The sequence below is a fragment of the Neopsephotus bourkii genome, unplaced genomic scaffold (assembly GCF_033783945.1).
Source record: "Neopsephotus bourkii isolate Nb327-2 ecotype Australia unplaced genomic scaffold, CSIRO-AGI_Nbou_v1 NB_1423, whole genome shotgun sequence".
Classification (NCBI taxonomy): Eukaryota; Metazoa; Chordata; class Aves; order Psittaciformes; family Psittacidae; genus Neopsephotus; species Neopsephotus bourkii.
In genome coordinates this window covers 3,598,090-3,614,173 of record NW_026901900.1, presented here as the reverse complement: position 1 = coordinate 3,614,173, position 16,084 = coordinate 3,598,090, and the positions used below count along the sequence as shown (strand labels likewise).

General features: G+C 38.2%; 1 protein-coding gene across 3 annotated transcripts in view; it reads left to right on the top strand.

Annotated features, from left to right (window-relative positions):
* Positions 1 to 16,084, top strand: part of UPF2 (UPF2 regulator of nonsense mediated mRNA decay) — a 62,884-nt gene that overhangs the window by 35,588 nt on the left and 11,212 nt on the right. For all 3 annotated transcript variants that reach the window (XM_061368101.1, XM_061368099.1, XM_061368100.1), the window contains 8 exons: positions 3,308 to 3,493; positions 4,025 to 4,228; positions 4,760 to 5,035; positions 5,826 to 6,009; positions 8,578 to 8,717; positions 11,277 to 11,381; positions 12,294 to 12,392; positions 13,110 to 13,277. In XM_061368101.1, coding sequence (XP_061224085.1) covers positions 3,308 to 3,493; positions 4,025 to 4,228; positions 4,760 to 5,035; positions 5,826 to 6,009; positions 8,578 to 8,717; positions 11,277 to 11,381; positions 12,294 to 12,392; positions 13,110 to 13,277 — 1,362 coding nt within the window. The remainder of the gene's footprint in view (positions 1 to 3,307; positions 3,494 to 4,024; positions 4,229 to 4,759; positions 5,036 to 5,825; positions 6,010 to 8,577; positions 8,718 to 11,276; positions 11,382 to 12,293; positions 12,393 to 13,109; positions 13,278 to 16,084) is intronic.

Here is a 16,084-nt window from a genome sequence, read left to right as displayed (position 1 = left end):
GTTTTGTAGAACTGCTGGCATGTTTTGCAATGATTTAATAATTCTTTCATCAGAGCGATGCTGTTTGTCAATCATTCTTCCTGACAAGCTTCTGACACTTGGTGTCCTTCATGTAATTTAAAATGTTACTGTAAAACTCACTTGACTATTGATAAATGGATTATGTGAATTGGTGCTTTGGAAGGAAGAGCAGCATTATCTTGATCTACATTTCTGTAACGTAATCATAGAACAGTTTGGGTTGGAAAGGACTTTAAGATCATCCAGTTCCAACCCCCCTGCCATGGTCAGGGACACCTTACAGTAAACCATGTTATCCAAGGTTCTGTCCAGCCTGGCCTTGAACACTGCCAGGGATGAAGCATTCACAACATCCCTGGGCAGCCTATTCCAGTGCCTTGCCACCCTCACAGTAAAGAACTTCTTATATCCAATGTAAACTTCCCCTGTTTAAGTTTTAACCTGTTACCCCTTGTCCTGTCACTACAGTCCCTAATGAATGTTAAAATATCAAATTCTTATGTCATGCTGTTGTGATCTTGTTAATACCAAGCCTGCAAATCTTCTTTTTAGAACTTTCTGATGCATTTTTAATCCTTTAACTTACACAGTTGTGTGACACTGTCTTTTTTTAGGGCAAGATCGTTTGTATTTACAAACATTCAGTACTCCAGCTCCATGGTGGCTCATTTCTCAGGGTGACTCCTTTTATAGATGGAGTTGAAACTGTGGGAGAGTGTTGTTTGTACAGACAAAGGCTGTGGCAGAGTCATTGTGGTTAGATTGAGACTGTGTTAATTCACTGTAACAGTAGCGTGCTTCCAAGAAACTTAAAATTGTGATTTTTGTACTGCTGGGACAAGTAGCAGGATACTAAAGGGGAGAAGGAGCTGAACAGTTTCAGTAGCTTATTGCAATCTGATAACTGAAATGTCAAAAAGCCCAATTCAGAAAAGCATTTCAGCATGACTGACATAATTTATTTTTTTTGGTGTTGCTTTGCAAAAGGAGAGATTCTGTTACTTGCCAAGAAAAAACAAACCCTTTAACTTGGACATTTCAATGTTGTTTGTGATCTCTTTTTGTCAAAGGAAAAATCAGAAACCTAATCTTCAAATGTAATGCTTTATCTTTGTGAATCTTCATTTCAGCCTAGTAAAATGAAGACCCAAAGTTGTTAAAGGTTAAAGTGCTTTAGACTGCAAACTTGCCTTTTTTTTTTTTCCTTCTGAAATGTATCAAGGTTCATGTTATTCTAGGCAGTATACTGCTATGGTTTCTCTTTCCTGCCTCTCCATCTGACTGGATGCCTTAGGTGAAAAAGGGTTGAAATACACACAGTTGTTTAAAATTTTTATGATTTTTAGTGGAGGTTAAGACTAATACCAGTATCATCTACTTACAGTTAGGATACATACTTGGGATTGCTCAAAAAATTATAAATGACAGTGATTTTGAGTCTTGGGGTAGTGCGTGTTGTCTCTTCTGGGAAGAAACATAATTATAACCCATTATTTACAGCATAACATGCAGCTTCTTTTAACAGGCAAATATACAAATTGTGTAGTTTCAGGAGGGGGTAAATTTTATTTGCAAGCCCTTTTGCCATATTCTCTGTTATGCTTTACTTTGCTCCACTTAATTTTCTTAGTTTATAGCAAAACATAATAAATGTCACTAAGGTAGCAAAGATGTATTTTTCTCCTGATGCATCTAGAAAATGTCTAAAATTTGAAGGCAATATTAACATATATGACACAGTGAGCTTTTGGTACTGTCTACTGTAAGTGCTGGGGTTCATCCCCCCCCACATCAAACAAGTTACGTACTCAATTGTTAAGTGCTGTGCATCCGTTAAGCACCTGTAGGTACACTCACTACTTCTTGACAGAAATTTGCTATTTGGAAAGGAACAGTCTCAGTTAAGGAAACAAGGGGGAGGCCATTTGTGTCATGGAAAAGGTTAAGATGAAATGCCTTAGGGTTGATGTCAGATTGAGACCTTCCTGGCAATAGGTTCATACCATCTAGGAGGAAAATGACGTTATTTCTTGGGTTACTGTGCTACACAAACCTACTCTTCCTTATTGAATTAACAGCTGAAACTTGAGGTTCAGGAGCTGTTTGAGTGCGTTTACGTTTCAGTTGAACTGAACCACTGCCTTGTAAAAGAAACTTCAAATTATTCAAGTTGAGTGGAAAGTCCACCAGCATGAAAAACTGTGCTGCTTTACCAGTGAGCAAAGAAGGTTTAGACTTTTTACATGAGTTTACTGCACTGCGTGAATGTATATCCCAACCCTGATGTGCAGTGATAAAACAGTACTTCCATGTTAGTTTTGTTCATCTGCTTGATGCTGTAGTTTACTGTGTAGCCAACCTCTATTAAATAAAGTCTAAACTTGTGCAGTTTCTTTTCCTGCTCAACCACCTTGGAGTGATTTAGAATATATGGATCATATGGTATACATAAAATTTTAATACAACTTACAGAATTATATAAATACACACAAATGCATATAAAAAATTCTTTTATAATGCTGTAAGAATCAGCAGCTTAGAACTGCTACTTTAATTGCACAGAATTTTTGATACAAGACAATTTTAAACCCCACAAAATAAGAAAGGATGTATTCAAAATTAAGTATGGAGGAAAAATTGTATTCTGTGAGGGAAGCTAGGAGAATCCTGACAATAAAGCACAGTAATTAATGTTGATGTAATAACCTTTTACTTGTCTGATGTTTTTCCTGAAATGCAGGTTTTCCTGCAGTCTGTTCTGCTTGGGTAAACAGCAACAATGGAACGTGTAGTAAGGGAAATGCCATTGCCTTAAACACTGAAAATTCACGTTGAAACAAAACCATGAACTCTCTGGAGTTGCATGCTGATGTAAAGAGTAGATTGCTACTCTTGTGATGATTCACTGTGCTTGTGTCAAGGCATAAGGATCTCGGCTATTTCAGTTAAATGAAATCCTGGTTTGAACAGAGTTGCCCATAATCTCATTAAACATTTATCTAAACAGTAACATTTAGATTTCAAGTTAAACTTTAAATACTTTTCTGGAAGCTTTTTCACCACAGGTGAAGCATTATAAAAACAGGGTTTGTAAAGAAAAATTACCTTGGAAATAGCAACACAGAACCATACGTTTTGTCCTTTTCTTCTTTCTACTGAAGTTTTTAACTTCCTTTTCTCCAGCCTTTCATGTTTCCTTTATCCCAGATGTAACTGTAAAAACCTTTGGCTTGAATATGTAGTGTGACATCTTTATTTTAAAATGATCATTTATATATATTTCCAGGAGCAAATGATGAGAAAGAAACAAGCAATGCATCTTGATGCACGCTATGTTACAATGGTAGAAAATGCCTATTACTACTGTAACCCTCCTCCAGCTGAAAAAACTGTGAAGAAAAAACGTCCTCCTTTGCAAGAATATATTCGTAAGCTCCTTTACAAGGATCTCTCCAAGGTCACCACAGAGAAGGTAAATCCTTTTGAAATCTTTAGTACAGATTTTATTGGAAATGATGTAGTACTAACTGCTGAAGGGTTTGGGGAAGGTTATCAGTTTTAATTACAAGGAAGAGGGATCGTTTTTGTATCTCTGATAAGTCAGGATAGTTTCATTTCTTTTATTGTAATGCATAGAAGGTCCAGGCATGGATCTGCATTTGCCAGAGCATTTAGTGCTGAATGAAGAGAATGAAATGAGAGTCGTGTGCTAAATATCTTGTGCTCATAGTAAGAGACAAGATTATAGTTAGATCCTGTAAGAGCAAGGCAATTATGGAACAGATTTGAACAGTTTGATTAGTAGCTAGAGGACAGCAGTTGGATTTCATATATAAAGTTTTCTGTAGCTACTGCAGGTCTGGAGGATGCTTGACAAAGAGAAAAAGGTTGTTTGTAGGTGCTTAAAGGGATTTTATCCCAACAATGAGAGACTGGGAATGACAGTGAGTGTTTTCATATTTTGCTTGCTGCATTGTTAAGCTTGTCTTAAAACTTGGTTTAGGTCCTGAGACAGATGCGCAAGTTGCCTTGGCAGGACACAGAAGTAAAAGACTATGTTATATGCTGCATGATCAACATCTGGAATGTGAAATATAATAGTATTCACTGTGTAGCCAACCTCTTAGCAGGGTTGGTCCTTTATCAGGAAGATGTTGGAATCCATGTGGTGGATGGAGTGCTAGAGGATATCCGACTAGGAATGGAGGTAACCAACCAACGTTCTCAATAAGCTGTACTTATGTTGAAATGAAAAGAGTAAAACAACCTTGCTTAAAAAAGGGAATCCTTGGATTTTGGATTTTTATCGGATTTTTCTACCTCAGTTGTTTATGTAGGTTATTTTAAATTAAAAACCCCACCTCCCAAAACCCCAATAGATTGTTTCGCCCTCCTTTGTCATAGTAAGGGCACACTATTCTTCAGTGTGGTCAGATTCATGCAACTTTGTTTTGATAGATGTTATAAGATGTTGTAAGAATTCTCTGGACAATGAAAAATCATCACAGGTTTTAGAGTTTATGCTAAATGTATTTAAACTTTATAATAGCTACAAGTTGCCCTGCTTTCATATCTACTTTTTGTGTGAAGTGTGTAGCATAAATAACCAACTTTTATTATAATGAATTCTATCAAATTTTCTATACTGCTTTTTTCTTTACCAAACAACAGATGTTATACAAAGATTCTCTTGGGTCTGCGTGGTTAAGTGAATTTTTTGTTCCTTTTTTTGATTAAGGTGAACCAGCCAAAGTTTAACCAGCGGCGGATCAGCAGTGCAAAGTTCTTAGGAGAGCTTTATAATTATCGAATGGTGGAATCAGCTGTAATATTTCGAACTCTTTATTCTTTCACATCATTTGGTGTGAACCCTGATGGTAGTCCTAGTCCACTGGACCCTCCAGAGCACCTTTTCAGAATCAGACTAGTGTGTACTATCCTCGATACCTGTGGGCAGTATTTTGACAGAGGATCCAGCAAACGAAAACTTGATTGCTTCCTCGTATATTTTCAGGTATTCTAAACTAGATTTTGTATAGTTCTGTAGATTTCTTAAAGAAGCTAATGTAATGTTGTGTATTTCTCTCATTCTTCTCTAGCACTATAATTTTCAGAATCCTGTCTGTCTGATAGTTTTCTTTTAAAGTGATGTATATGTTCAGTTACATGTAGATGTTGTTGTTCCAACAAACTTGAAGAGCACTGGGGTAGCAGTTTAGGTTTCCCCCTTCATGGGGTCTCAGCAATGGGAAGAATGGGCTGAAACCTTCTGAGTTCCAGCAAAGGTTAAGTACCAAGTCTTCTAGTTGGGATGGAGGACCTTCATGCAACAAAGTAGCTTGGCACTGGCTACTTAGAAAGCAGCTTTGCAGGAATGGAGCTGGGACTCCTGAACTGTATGAACGCGACATTAACTTCTGTGCCATTAGTGCACAAGCAAGTGGCTTGGAGAGAATTAATTTTCTTGAAAATTGAATTGAAAGCTGGCTGATGAAGTGCACATCTCTCATAGAAAGGGTCTACACTTAGAAAGCACTTTTCAGTGATATTTTCTTTTGCTTAGTCTTCATACTTTTAAGTTGCAAAGATAAAAGGAGCATATTCTTTGTTTATGATACCTAGTGACTCAAACAGTGTTTAGTGATATCAAAATATGTAACAGTTGTATGAAATAGGAAAATAGTGATGTAAAGTCTTTTGCATTTCCTGTTGTACAAACATGGGCATGCATTCCAAATTTCCTAAGTGAAATAGTTTATAAATGCCAGTGTGGATGTAATTTATTTGAATATTTTGTATTCTAGCGGTATGTCTGGTGGAAAAAAAGTCTGGATGTTTGGACAAAAGACCACCCATTTCCTATAGACATAGACTATATGATCAGTGATACACTGGAACTGCTGAGACCAAAGATAAAGCTCTGCAATTCTCTGGAAGAAGCTGTCAGACAGGTGCAGGATTTGGAACGAGAATTCTTAATAAAATTAGGTAAGAAAATGTGCAAAGGAAATTAGGCCTTTTTGACAATTCCTGTATTAAACTTCTTTTGTATTATGATGACTGTTGTTCTCATATAAACTTTGTATCCTCATAACATAGTTTTCCAACTTCTTTGCATTTTTCTGATCACCATAATATCATATAGAACCATAACTCTAAAGTGATTGAGTGTTCAAAAAGAAGTCAGTATGAATACTATTAATATAGTAGTATATAATGTTCATATATAGAGTACACATGTAATACAGTATTATTTGAAGAGGAATGTATGTGGATTAGTAAGGTGCAAATGATGAGGAAGAAAATTAAATTTTATCAGAAGAATTTAGGAAGCATGCTGTAGTATGAAAAATCAAGGAGTATCTGCACACCTGATTACTGCAGCCTGTTGGTTGGTAAGCACTGGTGGAAGCAGCTTGGTCATTTTGGTAGATGAATTGCTTGCTGTTGCTGGATTGAACTGTTCCTTCCCCAGTTCTTGGTGATTAAAGGTGCTCTACCAAAGCAAGCATTATTGTAAGACTACAGTAAAAGGTGGAACGTGTTTTGCTTTTAAAACACTGTCAGGTACTTTGAGCCTTACACTTCCTTTGGAATAATTTTGAATGGGCTTTACCTTTCAGTAGAGCCCAGAGGATAATTTACTTTTATCAGTTAAAGCTTTGGTTGGATTATTAAAGTGGGGTTTTCTTCTCAAAATGTATGTCAGCTAGGTTGAATGCTGGCTTGTAGTTCCTGCTAAGATTACAGTAAGATATATATATATATATATATATGTAAATAAAATACAGATCTTGCTGTGTTACAAATCAGTTAATTTCAGGAGAAAAGAAATCTTGCAGCACAGCTCAGTTGACAAGATACTGGTTGGCATGTATCTAAAAGTACTATCATCTTAACGTTTAAACCTTTTGTACATATCAGTTCTTACCAATTATTAGATACTACTGTGCTCATTTATCAAAAAATTGAGTTGTTTTCAAACCTTCCATTTTTATTTGAAGACAAGCTTGTTCATGAAAAGTTTTTATGTGTAAATTTTACATTTTGTGTAAATTAGAGCCTTCATAGCACTTAAGCTAGTTACACAAGTTCAACTTTTAAGAATAATCCTTCAATCTAGTGTGATGATGAGGACATGTCATTGCCAGGTAAAATGTAGCAACTTCTGTTTTAGAAGGAATTTATTTTATTAATATGCTCTTCATTTAATGACTTGCCTTAAAATTACCTATTCAGGTAGTTCAGTAGTAACTGAAATGCAGATTAAAGTTTCCTTATGGTGTGATGTAAATTACTAGCTTCTATGCTCTCAAAATGATAATGAAGTAATAACAACCCGTTACATGCAGTAATACTCTTCTGAAAGATACTCAGTACTTCCTACAAATCATAAGAACTTTACCACCACTACAGCAGTCGGATTTGGTGTAGTTAAGGGGGAGATACATGGTCACTAAATGTGAGAGTGTTGGAGAACATCTTACTTTGTGTGCTTTGGCACAAGCAAAGCCCATCAACAGTACAGCCTTTACTGTAGGGGGTTGCGTCATGTCCATCCACCCCAAGTGTGTTGCTGTTCTTGATACTGATATTACTGGCTTGCTGTTAAACATCAGTTTAACAGTTTCTGGTCCTCCTATTGGGACTGTTTGAAGGTGATGTCTGGAATATCCTCATCTACCTTTCTGATCTTTGAAGGTTATGATAGGTACAAGCATATCTGAAGGAAGCAAGTGTTTAATACTTCAGCAAAAGCTCTAGTAAACCCACAGTTCTTGATCAGTTTGTCCCTGCAGTTTCTTTACCTGTGGACAGTAGCACTGAAAAGTTATTGTGCTAAAGACCATCATGTGCTTTGCTCTTTGTCAGTCAGAAGTGTAATTCTAGGCAGAACAGTAGTTTGTTGCCTGCAGATCTTGCACTGGCGACTGACTGTTGGTTCCTGTGCTGCTCTGGTGATTTTGTACTGGTGAGAATTCAAAAGAATCTTGCATGATTATGGAACAGCACATACTTTGAAGTGCACAGTGTTTAAAAATAGTGAAGGTAAGAAGAATGCTTTGAAACCTCTGAAATATGGAGGAGCAAGTGTATGTTAATACAGAACTGAAATCCTGTTTCAAAACTGTTATTTAGCAGCAGTGTGAAGTACTGGGACTAAGACTGCAGGGGATTGATATCCTTTGAGCTCTGCTGATTTTGTAGAGCATCTATAGTTTAGTGCTCCTATTTCAGTGCATGTGTCAGTAAGGTTGCATGTTTAGTTTGAAGCTATTCTTGAAGCAGTTCACACAGAACAGCTTCTTGATTGCTGTTCTGTGGGAGATTTTAAATATTTTATATAATACTTTCCTCCTTTTCTGGCAGGGAAACTATTACTCTTTATGGGTAAGGTAACTATATAGAAAATATTATATTTGGGAGTTGAATATTATGACCCATTGGAAGCTTTAGCGTTCAGTGAAAATGGACTTTCAAGATGATCTTCCACATATAACTTGAGCGGTTATGTGAGTTCTAATGTTCTAATTCTTTCTCTTTTTCAAATTTCAGGAATTGTGAATGACAAAGATTCCAAAGACTCCATTACAGAAGGAGAGAATCTGGAAGAGGATGAAGAGGAGGAAGAAGGTGGAGCAGAGACAGAGGAACAATCTGGAAATGAAAGTGAAGTAAATGAGCCAGAAGAAGAGGTAAAATTAATAATTTACCTTGCCTTGCATAAAGATGAGTAATGAAAATATTGATAACACCACTTCCTCAATACCTTCTATGTCACTGAGTTAACAGGTGAAGTGTGGGTGTACACAGCCCAATCAGTACTCTGAGGATATTTAGATCCTAGTTTCATATATATGGAAAACTGAATACAGAGTATCTGAGGCTTATTCTAGAGAACTTATGTCAGAAGCTTTAACCTGACAACTTTGCTCAAGGAATGTGATACTCAGGATGATAAGTTGATTTGGGTTGGAAAGGGCCTTAAAGATCATCTAGCTCCACCACCCCCCATCACAGCAAGGGACACCTTCCACTGGAGCAGGTTGCTGCAAGCCCTGTCTAACCTGGCTTTGAACACTGCCAGGGATGGGGCAGTCACAGCTTCTCTGGGCACCCTGTGCCAGCCCCTCAGCAACCTCACAGGGAAGAACTTCTTCCTCATGTCTGATGTAAATCTCTCCTCTTTCAGCTTAAAAGTCATTCCCCCTTGTCCTGTCACTACACACCCTTATAAAAAGCTGCTCTCCAAAATTTTTGCAGACCCCCTTTGGGCACTGGAAGCTGCTCTAAGGTCTCCCCAGAGCCTTCTCTTCTCCAGGCTGAACAAACCCACCTCTGTCAGCCTGTCTTCATAGAAGTGCTCCAGCCGTCTGAGCATCTTTGTGGCATCTTCTGGATGTGAGCCTGCTCCTCTGTAGATGGCCTCATCTACTCAGTCTTCCTGGTCAGGTGGTCCCACTATTATGTCCCCTTTTCATGCCTTCCTTTAATCCTGACCCATAAAGTCTTGATTGCTCCTTATCCATCTCCAGGCAGAACTCCATCCCTTCCAGCTGGTCACTGACACTGAGGGAAACACCCCTTCCTTGTCTTCCCTGTCTATCTGTCCTGAAGAGCCTGTGTCCTTCAATTCCCTCACTCCAGGCATAGGAGCCATCCCACCATGTCTCCATGATACCAGTAAGATGGTACATGTCTCTTAACTCCTCTTGTTTGTTCCCCATGCTCTGTGCATTTGCATAAATGCATTTAAGCCTCTCAATAAAGAGATGCCTTTATTTTCTGGCATGGAAATACTCAGATAATTTTCTTCATCTGTTGTAGGAGCAAATGTATTGACTAGATGTCAGAGCAGTCATGTGGGAAAAACAACAGATATTCAGAGTATGACTGTTTAATATGAATAAACAGAAGATTTATGGAGCATAACAACCTTCCTTGTTTGCTGTGCCAATAATATTTTCTATCAGAAATGGTGAAGCCAATAAAGGAAAGACCTGTACATAGAAATTCTACTTTGTCACTATGACACAGCAAAGTTGATGTGATAATGGTTGTGTTATGAGAAAATCAGTTCATCAAGGAAATAGGAAACACTTTTTCTCCTTCTGTTTGGGTTGGTTGGTTTTGTTTGGTCTGTTCTCAGCATTCATGTTCCTGAATTATGCTGACGTTTTTTGCCTTTGCCCACAAATTAATAATATCATTAGAATCATAAATGCTAGGGTGTGGGGAAGGAAACTCTGGAGATCACCTCATCCAGCCTCCCTTGCTCAAAGCAGGGTCATCCACTGCAGGTTGCCTGAGTCCAATCAAGTCTGGATATCTCTAAGGATGGAGGCTCCTTTCCAGGCAATCTGTTGCAGTGGTAAAACACAATCATAGTAAAGAGGCACCTTTTTTTATTACATTTAAATTAAATTTTTCAATTTGTGTGTATTGCCTCTGTGTCTGTCACCAAGAAGAGATCAACTCCCCCCTTGCTCCCTCATTTCAGGTGTTACACACATTGAGAAGATCTTCCCCACCCTGAGTCTTCTGTTCTTCATGCTAAGCAAGGCCATCTCTCTCAGCCTGTCCTCCTGTGATAGGTGCTCCAACCCCTTAATCATCTTCGTGGCTTGTGGCTGGACTCACTCCACTATGTCCGTATCTGTCTTGTACTGGAGAACCCAGAATTGATTGCAGGACTCCAAATGTGTCTTGCCAGTGCTGAGCAGGCAGGATCACCTCCTTTGATGTGTCAACAGCACATATTCTTAGTGCAGTCCAGGATGCGGTCAGCTGCCTTTGCTGCAAGGGTGCATTGTTGGTTCTTGGTCAGTTTGATGTCCACTAGGACCCCATGTTCTTCTCTGTGAGCTGCCTTCCAGATGGGCAGCCTCTAGCCTGTACTGGTGAATGAGATTATCAGCCTGCAGGTGCAGGACTTTGCATTTCCCTTTGTTGAACTTCAGGAGTTCTTGTTAATCCTCCAGCTTATTAAATTCCCTCTGAGTGGCAGCACAACCATCTGGTGCATCAGCCACTACTCCCAGTTTTCTGCTATACGTTTGTGAAAATGCTGGATAAAGCCCAGTGAGTTCAGACAGAAACATTAACTACAAAACAAACAAGTTTACAAAGACTGAACTGAACAAGTTTGGATAGGGAGAAAGGTGCAGAGAATGTGTATGAGGAATGGGATGCAGGTGGTTTAAAATAGTCTTTTTGGTTTAAAATAGTCATAAGTTGTTCATCTAATATTTCAGGAGGGCTCAGACAATGAGGAAGAAGAAGGTGAAGAAGAGGAGGAAGAAAACACAGATTATCTTACAGACTCCAATAAGGAAAATGAAACCGATGAGGAGAATACAGTACGTGTTGTAGCTTTAGATAAGTGTATTGAGGTTTGCATCTTTTGATTGTCTTTACTGACTGTTTTTTGCTAGTGCCGCTGTTATGAGTGGGAAAACACAGCTAGAACATTCCCTGCTGTTCTTTCAAATACATTTTAGAGCTTATTTTTTTATTTTTTTGCAAATTACTGTTGTTACCTTTTGAAAATATTTATGTTTTCAACTTTTCCCGCATGTTTTCACAAGACTGTGCGCTTTCGTAGGTAGCTAGACTGGAAAAAGATTGCATAAATGGTGGTTTTGCAATGCCAGCAGTGGTGGCAAACTGATATGGTACAGGAAGGTAAACTATTTACACTCTACTAGATCTCAAAACTGAGAAGGAGGTAAACCAAGAAATTCAGAATTCCTAAAATGTGAATTTGGGATTGGCAGATTGTAACATCTGTAGCAAAAGAACCCATCTGGTTGAGCCTGAATTGCAGCTGAAAAGTAATGAAAGTATAGAACAACATGTTTAAACATTTTTGCTGTCATGTTGTGCTTTCCAAATACAGAATGACAATATTTTGTCTTGAAAAGACCATCTAACTTTATGGAACTTAATGGAAAAATCAGTTAAATTAGTTGTGGTAGGGATAGAGCCTTTCCTTGCATTGTTGCCATATCTAGGATGTGTACATACGATTCTATAGACCCACACTCGTATGTCAGAATACTGTGAGTGGGCAGCCTTTGTAATAACTGATGCCATAAACATCAGAAAATACGTCTTCAAGGAAATAATCCAGGCTGAAAACTGTAACAATTTTTGTTTCAAGATTTTGGTTCTGTGTGGCAGGGAAGCAATATGGATATTTTTCCACTTGAAGTCTGAATATTTATATTTATGAAGTTATTGTAACAGAAGCTTTTTTCCCACTGCAATAGGAGGTAATGATTAAAGGAGGAGGACTAAAGCATGTCCCTTGTGCAGAAGATGAGGACTTCATTCAGGCATTGGATAAAATGATGCTGGAAAATCTTCAGGTATAAATACTTATTTTCTAAAGTTAATATAATCTGCTGTCCAGTTAACTGTATTTAAGTAATTAATGCTTATCATATTAAGAGAACATGGATTTTTCTCTTAATTGTGGCCTCTTCTCTGCAGTTGACATATTTAGATAAGTAGCTTTTAGTAAAATAGCTGTTTATTGTATTTGCCCAGTGAATATATGACATGCTGATATATTTTACTGGATGAATAACTGCATGAGATACTATGCAGTGCTTTGGACCTTACCCTAGACTATCCAAGCCTAGGTTTTAACACATTTATAATGTATCTGCATTTAAATGCACATAACCTTCAAGTCCTTTTTGTTTTGTTTCAGTCACATTTGGTAAATATTTGAGTAAAACAAGCCCTGGATGAGGAATGCATTAATAAGATGCTACGAAAAAACCCTCTTGAATATAGAATGTCCATTCACAAGTGTGTCTAATCAAGTCTTTAGATTTCCTTTCTTAAAAAGTTGTTATCCAAAATTCCTTTAAAATTTGAAGTATTCTGTCCCTGTAATTTTCTTCTTCACAAGCAAGGAAACCAAAGGAAAATGTAATAAAGCCTAATACATGTATTTATATATTACATCGTTTTCCTGGAAGGTTATATCTTTTTTCAGTCATGAAAATAAGAATGTTACCAGACTGACTGACATGTTTAGCATCTGATCATTCAGAGTTTACTTCTTTTGATAATAGCAACGGAGTGGTGAATCTGTTAAAGTACATCAGCTGGATGTTGCTATTCCTCTCCATCTGAAAAGTCAGCTCAAGAAGGGTCCCCCCCTTGTAAGTGGGGAAGGAGAATCCGAGTCTGGAGACACAATGCCATTTGTCATGTTAACACGAAAAGGCAACAAGCAGCAGGTAAGGTTTTACTTAAGGTACTGTTTAATAAACAAAACCTCTTTTAAAAGTCGCACTGTGACTGGAAGTCACAGGATTTTTTATTTCTTCATCCTTTTATCAGAAGGGGATACAGTTTTGATACATAGAAAATATCATATATAGTTTTCTCGGAATCTTGGTTGCTCATAAAAATCATGTAGAAAAGCTTTGGGGTTAAATTATACCGTTACTATTTATGTTTGGCAGTTACACCAGTAGGACAGAGATATGTCTTACATAGATTTGAAATACAGATGTGGAAGATGACTGGATGCAGTTGGTGGACTGCCACTGAATGTTGAAAGGAGTAGGAGGAAAAAAAGGAATATTCCAGAATCTTTAAAATTCTACAGATGTTTCTGAAAACACTTTCAGCTTCAAGTCAAGATCTATGGTGTTTGCTAAATTGCATTTCCTGAGTAACTGCCACTTGGCTGAATTTGTTCAACTTGCAAAGAATATAGTTATTTCTGAAGATTTTTAGGGGACTATTCCAGAATGCACTGAGTGAATCTCTCAGAGAAACTCAAACGTAAATCATGTTGATAAAACAAATAAGCCCTTTGCTTCATGCAGCCAAGCTATATATTTGTCTTGGCTCTTTTCTCTAGTACATATTTGAATTTTCCTAGGTCAGCAAATGCATATTATACAAATCAATACCTAACGCATTCCAGATACATTCCTCATCATGGTTGAGGTGTTTTAAAGAAATCTTTTCATTTTGGTTCTATAAATTGGTGATGAAAATGAATGATTTAGCTTATACGGAAAGCAAACCCAAAGCATTGTTTCGTCCCCTGCATCTGTGCCTTTTAAGTGTTTGGATCTGTGTTAGTACTTTGGTTTGACATATTGCCTGAGTTGCAACCGTGGTGTAACAGTTGAGGTACATGAACACGAAGCAGTCTTTCTCTTACTTCACATGAAAGACACTTCAAAAATTCGATGTAGAAGGTGAGATGGTCTTATCTCATGAAACACTTGAACTAGTGAATGTGTGCTGTGCTAAGGAAGTGCTTCGTGTAAGTGGCAATACCTACTTGAGTGGGCACACACATGCTTGCATCTACTAGTGATGATTAACTGATTTCCCTACTATATTCATAGAATCATAGAATGGTTAGGGTTGGAAAGGACCTTAAGATCATCAAGGTCCAACCCCCCTGTCCCTGGGCAGGGACACCTCACACTAAACCATATCACCCAAGGCCTCGTCCAACCTGGCCTTGAACACTGCCAGGGATAGAGCATTCACAACCTCCTTGGGCAACCTATTCCAGTGCCTCACCACCCTAATAGTAAGGAATTTCCTCCTTATATCCAATCTAAACTTCCCCTGTTGAAGTTTTAACCCGTTACCCCTTGTCCTGTCACTACAGTCCCTAATGAAGAGTCCATCCCCAGCATCCCTATATGCCCCCTTCAGATACTGGAAGGCTGCTATGAGGTCTCCACACAGCCTCCTCTTCTCCAGGCTGAACAGTCCCAACTTTTTCAGCCGATCTTCATATGGGAGGTGCTCCAGTCCCCTGATCATTCTTGTGGCCCTCCTCTGGACTTGTTCCAACAGATCCATGTCCATATTAGTTAAGTACTCTGTTTTCCTGGAACTTGAATGTTGTCTACAAAGTTCTACAGAAGTTTTGAGTGGGGGATTTTAACTGTTGTTGTTAGGCTAAAAAGAGATTTAAGAGAATGCTGTTTAAAAAAAGTGTTCAGCTTCTTCAGGATAATTTACTGGGAGTATCTGTAGCTACCAGGAATTTTAGTATCTTCATTTTCTGTGTGAGGGGAAAATATTGCCAACATGTGGCTTAAAAAGAAAGCAGAACTTGTTCAGGAGTTTTCCCTGTTCCTCCCCCAATATTTGGTTTTGGGAGTAGGCTCTTCCTGCCAAAACTCCTCTCAGTGTTTCTAGAAATGTAGAAAACAGTTGCTTTATAGACAACTTCAGTTCTTGAGTCAATGAAAGGCTTCTTTGTCCATATTCTGTGTTCAGGGGAAAAGTCTTAGTAGTCAGTTTTAATAAAAAGTGAGCAGAAGAGGTGGAGTTGAAAGGAAAATAATTATTCCTTCTTACAGTGCTTTATTTTCAATCTGCATGAGCAGAATTTGTGCAGAGTTGCTGTGTTAGCAATTGGTTTGGTCTCTGTTGTTTGTTGGTGGTGCTGCTGCTGAAGCTAGAAGCGTTCACTGTAAGAAAGTAGTCACTGATGGAAATGGCATGTGCTGTGCTTCCTTGCAGAGGTAGGAGGATAGCTAAGGTCCGGTCACTAAGCACTCGGTTCACGTGCCAGTGTTCAGACAGGTTTTAGTGGAGCATTGTCAACAAGAGTTCTTTTAAGAAACACAAAAACAACTGTTACTGGCCAGCATCATACAACCTGAATTAAAGTCACTGCAGCCTGATAGTAACAGGGACACCATATTTTATCCTTATTGTCACACTGATTTACGGAAGCAGGCAGTAGGAAGGACAGTGTGTAGGCCAGTGTCTTGCAGTAGATCACTGGGTTTTTCACCCACAGAAAGAGTTGTATGATGGAACTGACAGAACTAGTAGCAGGAAAACAAAACATAGTTATTGAAGATTAGTCTATGGCGTTGTGGTTTATCCACAAGCCCCAAGAGAGCAAGGGGAAATAAAGACATAGCCATCATGAGGCATCAGAGCTGAGGTCTGTCTAATACCATTTAATGGTTTTGAAAATGGTAAGTAGGTGTGAACTAAAGTTGGATTTAGATGACAAAGTCTCCTAGTGTCAAGAAATTTGGTTAATACC